Here is a 12,437-nt window from a genome sequence, read left to right as displayed (position 1 = left end):
TAATAAGCTGGTAAGGAAGGCGGGCTCTGTCGTGGGCACAGAACTGGAGTGTATGACATCGGTGGCAGAGCGGAGGGCGCTGAGTAGGCTACAGTCAATCATGGAAAACCCTGAACATCCTCTGCACAGCACCATCCAGAGACAGAGAAGCAGCTTCAGCGGCAGGTTGCTGTCAATGCAATGCTCCTCAGACAGGATGAAGAGATCATTACTCCCCAGCGCCATTCGGCTCTACAATTCAACCACCAGGGGCAAGACATGTTAAAGTGCCAGGGTTAGGACTGAGCTTAAGTTACCACTCAATGCACTTTAGTAACTATTTAAGAACTTTTTAAAAGCTATTTATTAAAGCTTTTTTGGAGGGTGATTTTAGATACATATATTTATACTGTTAAATACTGTATGTAATTAGTTTTGCTACAATAAGTGTATGGGACACTTGAAAAATGTTGAATTTCCCCTTGGGGAAGAATAAAGTATCTATCTATCTAGAGGTGAACTCAATCCTTCTATCCAGTACAACTAATGTATATTATCATAGTAGATGAAATAAGCATCACCAAAGAACAGTACAGCACAGTAACAGGCCCTTTGGCCCACAATGCCAAATTAAACCAATCCCTTTTGTCTGCACAATCGAAATCGAAACCCCCCCCCCCCCCCCCACCACACACACGTTCATGAGCCTCTCTAAAAGCCTCGAACACTTTAACTGGATCCGCCTCCATCACTGACACCTACCACTCTCCTCTGCATTCCTAAACTGACAAAAAACTACAAATTATAGAGATTTATATTTCATCAGCACTTGCCAGTCAGATAAGGAACTAGAAGAAAGAAATTGTTTAACCCAAAAAGCATTTCTGACTTAAAAGTAGGGGAAGTGAATTTCTGCAGACATTAATTCATATGCACTTTGGCAATGCTGTCATTACTCTTATAAGTGCTAGCTCAATTCTTTCAGTCAATCCCAGAATTGTTTTTCATTGTTCAAACATAATCAGAAAGCAGAGGGGAATTCCAAGTACAAGCAGTACCCAGGTTATGTCATGGTTCCATTGCTGAGAATTGTTTGCAAGACGATTTCTCAACAAGTCAGAAATTTCCATTTTCTAATATGAGGGGGCAATATTTTGAGGTAATTGGAGGAAAGTATATAGGGTGGATGTCAGAGGTAATCTTGTTTTTAAAAACGCAGTTTGGTAGGTGCATGGAATGTGCTGCTCTGGGGATGACGGTAGAGGTAGATACATAAGGAACATTTAAGGGACTCAATGGATGAAAGAAAAAAGGAGCATCATGGGGAAGGGAAGCATTAAATTGTTCAAGGTTTGAAAAGTCAGCACAATGTGATGGGACAAAGTGCCGAAACTATGCTGTAATGTTCTATTCTTTTTCACTCCCTAATTTACTGTTCTACATAGACTCATTTCATAGAGTCACAGAACACTACAGTTCCATATCTCTCCCATCCAAATTTCTTTTAAAGGCTGAAATCAAACCAGCATCTATCACTTCCACTGGCGGCTCATTTCACACTTTTACCACCCAAGTGAAGTGCCTCATGTTCCCCTCAAACATTTCACTTTTCACCATTAACTCATAACCTCTAGTTCTAGTCTTCTCCTAACAGCAAAGAAAAAAGGCCAGATTGTATTTATCCTAGCTAAACCCCTCATAAGTTTGGATACTTCTGTCAAATCTTCCGTCAATCTCCTATACTCCAGGTAATGAAGTCCAAACCTGTTCAACCTTTCCCTGTAACTAACGTCTTCAAGTTCTGGTAATGCCCTTGTAAATTTTATTGAATAATCACCCTACCTAAAGAAATATAAACCATATTCAGTCATTCGTGAATACAGTATCATAGCAGTTAGCGTGACACTACTGCAGCTCAGGACGCAGTCCAGAGCTCAACAAGGAGTCTCTATGTACTCCCCACGGAATGTGTGGGTTTCCTGCCACAGGCCAAAGGTGTACTGGTTAGTAGGTTAATTGGTCATTGTACGTAGTCCCCTGAGTAGGTGAGGGTTAATCAGTGGGATGCTGGGACAGTACAGCTCTAAGGGCTGGAAAGGCCCGTTCTGTGCTGCATCTCCAAACAAATGCCATGAAACATTTCATTACTGGCTTTAAAAATATGGGAGAATCTATTTAAGCCAGATATCCATAAATCAGGTCATCTGTAATTCCAGGCACTCTGTGAACCTTAACTCCTATAAAAAAGTTTAGATTTTAATTAAAAATGGACATTCTGCTGATGACAATTCTTTGCTCAACCAATTCCAATTTTAAAATGTTTCAATTCAGCATCCACCTCCTCCTAACTGCTTGCTTCATCACCCCTTGATGAATAATAGCACTGCACAGCATATCAGTGTCTGCCAATCATTCCATGAACTCAGACTCGATGCATCCAACCTGTCTCTTAAGTAGGCAGTACATTCCACTCACCAACTCTAATTGGTTGCTAAGCGATTACATTCAGTTTCTTTCCAAAGTCATGACCTTCCAAATTTCCTCTTTAAAACATATCAAATATTGAAAGGTCTAGGTGGAGTGGACATGGAGAGGATGTTTTCTGTTGTAGGGGAGTATAGCACCAGAGGGCACAGCATCGCAACAGAGGGATGTCCATTCAGAACAGAAATGAGGAATTCTTTAGCGAGAGGATGGTGAATCTGTGGAATTCATTGCCACAGACAGCACAGAGGCCAAGCCTTTGAATATATTTAAACCAGAGATTGACGTGCTCTTGATTAGTAAAGGTGTCAAAGGTTACTGAGAGAAAGCATGAGAGTGAGGTTGAGGGGGAGAATAAATCAGCCATGATGGACAGAACTTGATGGGCTGAAAGGCCGAAATCTACTCCGATGTCTTAGTCTAAAAAGCCATGCATATTATCCTTTTCATAACATACAACTTTGCTTTCGTGAAGCCAGCTATCAAGAGGAATGGAAGAGCAATGTCACATCACGCAACGGTTAGGCTTGTGGATTTCTCCACACACACTGAACAAGATGACACTGCAAACAAATAATAATTCCTTTATGAAAATAAACAAATAATAATAGTCAATGAAAAGCAATGCCTGCCTGACAAATTAGCTGGATTGCAATTGAACTTTATGCAGTAACCACTAAATTGTTTACCAAATCAGAGTCAGGCACATGAATTTAAACTACTTTTGCACAGAAATGTTTACACTCAGAGGGTGGTGCAAGTGTGGAATGAGCTGCCAGGAAAAGTGGTGATTGTGGGTTTGATGCGTGTCGATGGGACTAGGCAGAAAAATAGCTCTGCGAGGACAATCTGGGCTAAAGGACTTGTTTCTGTGTTGTTGTGTTCTCTGGTTCTAAGCTCACAAATGGATTAATGATGCGGAGAATCATCTCCTTACCCTGCCTTTGCACACCCTCCAATACCACTTTCTCTTCAATGAACACATAACTATTTCAAATATTGTCGGTATTAGAATGAGAAAATACCAGGTTTATATTTAATCTTTACCTTGTCTGAAGGATAGAACCTAGACAAATATTTCACTTGAAGCATCCAGGTCCCATCCATGTGGGGAGGACAGATATATCAACACGAACCACCTGTATGGATCAGATCTATCACCAGCATATATTGTGAAACTTGCTGTTTTGGGGCAGCAGTAAACTGCAGCACATCATAAAAATCAATAAATTAAAGTATATATATTTTTTAAATTAAGTAGCACAAAAAGAGGGGGGAGAAAAAGGGGGAAAATAGTGGAGGAGTATTCATTGCACATCCAGAAACCTGAAGGTGGTGGGGAAGAAGCTGTTCCTGAAACATAGTTTGTGGCTTCAGGCTCCTATACCTTCTTGATGGAGACACACTCTGTTTTCAGGAATGTTAGTTGTTTTTTGATACAAGATCAACTTTCACTATAGCAAAGGTGAGCATGAAAAAGAAGAAATTGAAGACAACTCTAGACACTCATGTTTCACATCCACAAATGCTGCCCAACTTGCCGGGTACCACTAACGCTTCATTTCAATCAGATTTTCACCATTCACACTCTGATTTCACAGAGTAATGTTCCTCTATTTACCACTCAGCTGGTCTTTTGAATTAAAATTTAGATCCCTAGGTAGATCCACAGCATACTAACACATGCTAGTAATTTCCATTAACCTCTAATTTTGTATATATGTTTAATTACTGTACCAATTTTACTTTGAAAATTCTTCTGAGAACCTACAATGTAAACATTCTAAAGTAAAACCACACAAGAGAATAATTAGCTGCCTCTTGCTGCACTGGAAGCAAACCACAAAGGAATACACAGCATCATTAAATTCATCCCTTCCATCTCTTTAGCTAATTACGTTTATCCATTTATCACATTAACATGTTGCAAACAGAAATTGCAAAGATCTGAATGGGACTCACTGATAACAATTAAACTGAGCACAAAATTGAATCTGTAATATTTCAACTATGCATTATTCACAAGATGCAAGAGTTACTGACAAAGTTGATTATTGCACAAGACTAAAAACTCTTAAGATGAATAGCCAACCCAATTGACTTTAAAAAATTTAAAATCAAAAGGCTGCAGAAAGCTTAAACTTATTATCAAAGTAGATGTCACCACATACAACCGAGATTCATTTTCTTGCAGCTGATCACAGTAAATACAAAGAAACACCATAGAATCAGTGAAAAACTGTGCACAAGGACAAACAACTATTGTGCAAAAGATAAAGTGTGCAAAGACAAAAAAAAAACAAGGAATAAATATAAAGAACATGAGAGGAAGAGTCCTTGAAAGTGAGTCCACAGGTTCTGGGAATGGTTCAGTGATGTGGCAAGTGGAATTATCCCCTCTGGTTCAAGACCTGTTCCTGAACCTGGTGTTTGGGTCCTGTACTTACTTCCTGATGGCAGCATGAAGAGAATGGCATGGACACTAGATAACTGAAAACCTGAACTACCTCCACGTGTGGCAAAAGCTGCTGTGAACCCAAACATTAAGATCTGCGATCGTGAGAATGAAGACAGGGTACCAATTCTGCAGGATCATGGCTTCTTCAGACAAGTCACCCCAATGTCACAGGAACAACACTTATCCAGGTATGCAGAGAGTTTGCCTCCAGATTCCTGATTTGTACCTTGTAATTGGTAGAAATGCCTTGTGGAATCAGTCGCCTGCACTCTCACAGAGTATTTTCATGGCCATTCCATTTATGCTGGGGAGGGGGGGGGGGGGGATCTGCAGTCAGAATCTTATAAAAGCTCAACTTATCCACAGCAAATACAGTGTGAACAAGCATTTGTGAGACTGACAAGGAGGATTTGCCAACCACTGCAGGCATCTTCTGCTATACAGGAACTCTATTCCATTAGGCCATTCAGCCCATCCAGTCTGCTCCACCATTCCATCAAGGCTGATATTTTCCCCATTAACCCCATTCAATACAGCTGATGGCTTAGCCTCCACAGCCACCTGTGACAATGCATCCACAGTCACAAACAAGAGAAAATCTGATCATGCTAGAAACCTGACACACGCAAAATGCTGGAGGAACTCAGCAGGCCAGGCAGCATCTACGGAAAATGAACAGTCAACATTTCGGGCCAAAACACTTCAGCAGGACAGATTAACTTTCACTTAATGCCAAAGGGTTTTGGCCCGAAACGATGACTGTACTTTTTTTCCAGGGCCCAAAGTTAGCAGGACTCTGTCTCTCCTGATCCTTCCCCCAATAATTTTAAACCTGGCATCACCACCCTGGCTGCAAAAACAAAAATTACTCCGTCCCTGTCCTCAAAATTCTCATCACCTCATTCCACTAATAGTATCTCATCTCCAATATCAATGCCTGCCTTACTTACAGTTCTACCCTTAAATCATTCCAAATGTGCTGAAACTGCTGCCACCAAAATCCATTCTTTGAAATCAAAGTGGAATGAACACCCCTTTTTTTCTTAATGTCTCCACCTTCCTTTTGTTGCTGGGTGGAATGATTCTTAATTCATCAAACTACAACCACTTACTATGGATTCTTATCCATCTCCAAAATCCTCTGAAAAGCTACATTTGGTCTTCTACTTCTCTATGGAGAACTACCCATATTGTTCCAAGATAGAACATCAGGTTTTTATAAATATACAAAGCAGAAGAAGACAACGTACTTCCCTTGGAAGACAAAAAGAGGAAATTGATATTGGGTGATAAGGAAATGGCTGAGGCATTGAACGACTATTTAGTGTCGGTCTTCATGCTGGAGGACACGTCTAATATGCCAAAGAAGAATATTATGGACGAAATGGGAGGTGAGGACCTCGATAAAATCACTGTCACTAAAGAGATAGTGATGAGTAAACTAGAGGGCCTGAAGGTAGATAAGTCCCCTGGTCCTGATGGGATGCATCCCAGAGTGCTGAGGGAATTGGTGGAGGTTACAGTAGACACGTTGGTAATCATTTACCAAAATTCTCTGGACAGGTCCCGGCGGATTGGAAGACAGCAAATGTCACGCCACTTTTTTAAAAATGGATGTAGGCAAAAGATGGCCAACTACAGACCAGTTAGCTTAACATCCGTAGTCGGGAAAATGCTTGAAGCTGTCATTAAGGAAGAGAAAGCAAAACATTTAGAAACGAGGGGTTCCATTAGACAGACGTAGCATGGATTCAGAAAGGGCACTTCCTGTTTGACTAACACTGGAGTTCTTTGAGGACATAATGAGTGCAGTGGATAGAGGGGAACAGGTGGATGTCGTATACTTGGATTTCCAGAAGGCATTCGATAAGATGCTGCACAAGAGACTTATAAATAAGATACGGATGCACGGAGTCAGAGTGTATTGGCATGGATTGTGGATTGGTTAACCAATAGAAGGCAGGGAGTTGGTATAAATGGGTGTTTCTCCAGTTGGCAGTCTGTGGTGAGTGGGGTGCCGCAGCTGTTCACCATTTACATTGATGATTTAGAAGAGGGGGCTGAATGCAGCACAGCAAAATTTGCTTACAATACTAAACTGAGTGGAAAAGCAAATTGTACAGAGGATGTGGAGTCTGCAGAGGAATAAGATAGGTTAAGTGAGTGGGCCAAGGTCTGGCAGAGGGAATGCAATGTTGCTAAATGCGAGATCATCCACTTTGGAAGGAATAATAAAAGAGCAGATTATTTAAATGGTGAAAGACTGCAGCATGCTGTTGTGCAGAGGGACTTGGGAGTGCTTGTGCATGAAACGCAAAAAGTTGGCTTGCAGGTACAACAGGTCATTAAGAAGGCAAACAGAACGTTGGCCTTCATTGCTAGAGGGATTGAATTCAAGAGCAGGGAGGTCATGTTGCAACTATACAGGGTACTGGTGAGGCTGCACCTGAAGTGTGCAGTTGTGGTCTCCATACCTGAGGAAGGATATACTGGCTTTGGAGGGAGTGCAGAGGAGGTTCACCAGGTTGATTCCAGGGATGAAGGGGTTGACCTATGAGGAGAGATTGAGTCACCTGGGACTATACTCTCTGGAGTTCAGAAGACTGAGAGGGAATTTTACAGAAACATACAAAATTTTGAAAGGGATAGCTAAGATACAAGTAGGAAAGTTGTTTCCATTGGTAGGTGAGACTAGAACTAATGGACATTGTTTCAAGATTCAGGGGAGAAGATTTAGGACAGAGATGAGGAGAAACTGTTTTTCCCAGAGAGTGGTAAATCTGTAGAATTCTCTGCCCAGGAGAGCAGTTGAGGCTTCTTCACCAAATATATTTAAGATACAGTTAGATAGGTTTTTACATAATAGGAGAATTAAAGGTTATGGGGAAAAGGCAGGCAGTTGGAGATGTGCAGATCAGCCATGATCTTATTGAATGGCGGGGCAGGCTCGATGGGCCAGATGGCCGACTCCTGCTCCTATCTCTTATGTTTGGATGCAGGGCCCATGGCACTCAGACTCCTCTCTGCTGTATCGCACGCTTGTTAAAAACGTGATGAAGAATTTCCAAAAGCCAGTCTGTGGTAGAGTGGAAAAGCACACTTGAACCACATCGTAGATACAATGCCTGACACAAATCCTGCTTTCAGCAAAACTGAATTTTCAATCACTCAGACCACTTTCAGGACTGCTCCTCCTTGTCTCAGTATATGAGGGGTGATCGATAAGTTTGTGGCCTAATGTAGGAGTAGTCAATTTTAGAAAACCTAGCACATTTATTTTTCAGCATAGTCCCCTCCTACATTTACACACATAGTTCAGCGGTCGTGGAGATTACAGATCTTGGACCTCCAGAAAGTGTCCACAGCGGGGTGACTGAGAAGTTTGTGGTCTGAGGTAGAAGGAGATGAGTTATTAACATCAAACTGTAAATGTAGGAGGGGACTACGTTTGAAAACAAATGTGCTAAGTTTTCTAAAATTGACTCCTACCTTAGGCCACGAACTTATTAATTGTCCCTCGTATCTAGTAATAGAACCATCAAGTGTGACTTAATTAAGCTTGGATGAGACTACTGTGAAAACTATCCCCGGCAGCCTCCCATCTCTACCCTACATAAATCTGAACTCAAAAATCTTTATTCACCAAGCTCCCACTTATTCATCATGCCCATGATTTCACACTTATTCCAAAGTTCAAATAAATCACCATCTACATCTCTGAAACTAATTTTCTTGAGGGCAAATAAATTCATAATAGAATCAAAGAAAGACCGCACCAACTTGAGTGTTTGACCACTATGCAAAAGAGCTAATACAAAATACAAAAAGAAAGAATAGCCTCAGGAACCTGGTGGCACAAGCCCTGAAGATCTTGTATCTTCTTCCTGATGGCAGCAACAAAAAGGGAGCATGTCCTGGGTGGTGGGTGTCTCTGATGATGGATGTTGCTTTCCAGTGACATGTAGGTGTGCTCAATAGAGCTTCACCCATGATGGATTGGGCCATATCCACTATTTTCCATTCAACGATAACATAAGTTTGTGGAAGTTATATTTGTCATGTGAATCTTCACAGCTTTCTAAGGAAGTAGAAGTGCTGCTGTCTTTCTTCACGATTGTACTTACCTGCTGAGCCCAGGATAGGTCCTCTGAAATAATAACAAGGAGGAATTTGAAGTTGCTGACCTTCTCCAACTCTAATGAGAACTGTCTTATGGACCGCTGGTTTCCTTCTCCTAAAGTCAACCAACCACCATGTTTCTTCTCTAATTCCTTTTTCTCTGCAGCCTTGAAACCCATCTTTGCACTCTCCCAAATCAGCCCACCATGAAAGGTGCTATATAAATAAAGTTATTATTACCAAACACTTTTTGTTTTAATCGCTTTCACCAGCTGCCTGCCTTCAGTCATGTGGTTTCAAGCTCAAGACTTCCAAGGCTCTTAACTATTGTCTAAAAGATGCTCATTAAAATCCACCCCAGGACACTGCATGGACAAAGTACCAGGATACCCTACACCAATACACTTAGTCTCCAGCAACAACTGCCTTAATCAGAGATGTGAAATATGTACAGTACTACGCAAGGAATCAAAGATCCTACGAATTCAGTACAGCTTCCCCACTTTCAGAACAGAAACGCCAGTTCTTTGTTCACACATTTCATGTCTTTGTTATCCTGTATCAGTAATTTGAATAAAATCCAATGCTGTAAAGCAGTACCTTAAGCACAGAAACCTCAAATCTTATGGAGGATACACAAGTGACATCACCACATTACAGGAAGGATGTAGAACAACCAAAGGCTGCACACTGCTGCAGACCAATCATCTCGGCCCAGCATTTCCTGGAACATTCTCAACTGAGCCTCCTGAAGTGGATTTGAACTAACATCTGAAGGACCAAGAAAGACAAGGCAACTAACTACCTTGCTCTTCTCAAAAGAGAACAATTCACAATGATAAATTCATTTCTTGGTATCAGTGTTCAATGCTGAAAATATGTTATACAGGAGTTATATTAACTACCAATGTACCATTATTTCCCTTTTAGATTGTTGTTATAAGAGAATCCAAATGCAATCAGAAAAAAAACCGATCTCAACAGGAAATTATACAACCTACTCCAACACCACAGATGTTACCTCATCCGCTGGCCCCACACCCAAAGGATGTTTTTTTTTGTTTTAATTAAATTCAGTTTTCAAAGTGGAAGATTAATTCCTGATATAAACACAGCACTCAAGTGTAGTTAAAGTAGATTAGGTAGATCTAATCTTGGCTAACCTACACAAAATACCAAATAACCTGTATTTTCAAAAGTTGCCTTCAATGGAAACCTAGCGTATACACTCACCGCAATCGGGAAATGTGCTTAGCGGGGCGGGCGGGAGGGAGAAGGGAGTTCAAGTAATTTGAGCGAATTGTCTACAAAAACAAACATTAGAAATTTGAAAGCAATTTAAATTAAATATTCAAGCTTTGACAGTTTCCAAGTTTCACATTGTGTAATACAAGGGACCTATTCTTTTCGGAGCATTTCCCTTCGAATTAAATTGCCCTTTTAAAGTGATTTTACTCTGACGTAATTGCGTGATTTGGTGGAAATTGAAAATTTCTAGTTTTGCCGAGTACGCAATTAAATCGACTAACGTAACCGACAAAGCGAGAAACTTGCTTTAATAAACAAAGTAAATCAGTCAACGACTCAATTTTAGCTTTGTGAAATCTCTCGGCCCTTTCCTGTTAGAAGCTCTGCAATTTCTGACTTTATGATGCCCACAAGAGGACATGACGGGCTCTAGACAGTCGCTGCTGGACTTACAGTAGAGCTCGTCTTTTCGGAAAAGAATCCCTCCATTCCTTCTTTACTCTTACAGAATGAATGCGACATCAACAATAGCAGCCATTGAGATGGACATCCAGCCTTCACATTATTTTACGCCACAATAAACCAACGGAACAATTAATTAACTACGAAAGCTACCATCGCTGTTATTGGAAATCCAGCTTGCAAATTTCGAAGATAAATTTAGACTTAGATCTTAAAAGGTTATTTTTGTATGTTTGCTTTTGAAATAGAAATGAAATGGTTACCAGCTCTATCCTAAGAACGCCGATGAGTGTTCACAAACCTGGATTAAATACCCATACACTTTTAAAATATCCGGGACAAAAGTGGTTAATTTGAACACTCGAGCAATTTCAAATTACTTCCTTACTGGAAAGGAGAGTTTATGAATAATTGGAGATGTTTAGCAATAGAAAAGGCCTGTTTCTGAGATCTCTCTTCACACAACTTCCCTTTTCCGTTATAACAGTTCTTTCTCGCTGAAAAGAAAAATCACACAGATTGGAACCCAGACAGGAACTTGTGTGTCGTGAAAGACTGCACGGTAAAGTTGGGGGGGGGGGTACACAGCCTGGCAACGCTTCTCTTAAGGTGTGGCGCTTCTCCCACCCCCATCCCCAATGAAACGTCGCCCCGGCTGAGCACCAACTTACCCAGCAGCAGCAACTTCACCTCCCGGGCCGCTTTCTCGCCGTCCTCCCGCAGATTTTTATCAATCATTTTTGAGCGCTCCGCGGCTGCCTTGTCCTCGGCGCTGATGGTGCAACCCATGGCCAGTTAGGAAGGGATAAATTCGTTTTAGATGTGTTTGAAAAGTTCTTCTTTAATTCAGATTCCAACCTCCAAGAGGTGAAAAAGAACCAGCCGACGTCTCAGCAGAAACTTCTCATTTGATTGTTACAAAGTGAAGGTTTCGGGCGAGATGCAACAGGCTCGGGCAGCTCTCCCTCTCCTCTCGGGGTTGTCCGCCACACCCCGCTCCAGCCGCCAGCTCCGGGCTCGCTCGCTCGCTCGCTCGGCGCGCGGGCTCCCGGATGGGACTGGCACGGCCACCCGCGCAGCCGACTGGGACCTGTAGTTCCGCCGCCCTCCTCCCGCCCGCCGCGCTCGCACTCAGCAAACGACAACTCCCAGCATGCCGCGAAACTCCTCCTTCTCCTCGGGCACGTTGATTGACTACGGGACTTCTTTCTCTGGCTGTTCATCTCTGATTGATGGTGTTGCTCGACATCGCATTTTATCGACTTAAATTAGATATATTTTTCATGATTATATGCTCACTTCTGATTTACTTTTCTTGGTTTTAGATGTAAAGCTTTAATTACACTTTCATTTTAAGTGTTAATTCATTTGTTCTGCTCTATTTCAACAGACTTGTTGCAAGACAACGGCATCCTATCACCGTGCTGACAACGGGCAGGTATACAAATCCTTCGAAATCAACCAAATTCAAGTTAAAAAGCGTCGTTATCAACCGATCCAGGCTTGAATAGTGTGTAATAACACACAATACTTATATGAACATATGTATTATAAAAATAACGAATCCCCTCTTTCAAAAAGATTTGGTTGCTGAGATGTGTCACCGTCTCGGTTTGTGATTTTCGCCGTACAGATGCTTTTGGACCGTTAAAAGAACGTTAAACATTGCCACAAGAAAGGGAAGTAG

At 41.5% G+C, this 12,437-nt stretch overlaps 1 protein-coding gene across 1 annotated transcript in view; it reads right to left on the bottom strand.

The window, feature by feature from the left end:
- The window catches only part of LOC132378087 (guanine nucleotide-binding protein G(i) subunit alpha-2), a 312,596-nt gene extending 300,794 nt beyond the window's left edge, over positions 1 to 11,802 (bottom strand). The window contains exon 1 of the mRNA XM_059944831.1: positions 11,422 to 11,802. Coding sequence (XP_059800814.1) covers positions 11,422 to 11,539 — 118 coding nt within the window. The 5' untranslated portion in view covers positions 11,540 to 11,802. The remainder of the gene's footprint in view (positions 1 to 11,421) is intronic.
- Positions 11,803 to 12,437: the final 635 nt, after the last annotated feature.

This window comes from Hypanus sabinus, chromosome 19 (assembly GCF_030144855.1).
Source record: "Hypanus sabinus isolate sHypSab1 chromosome 19, sHypSab1.hap1, whole genome shotgun sequence".
NCBI lineage: Eukaryota > Metazoa > Chordata > Chondrichthyes > Myliobatiformes > Dasyatidae > Hypanus > Hypanus sabinus.
This window is presented reverse-complemented; position numbering and strand designations above follow the sequence as displayed.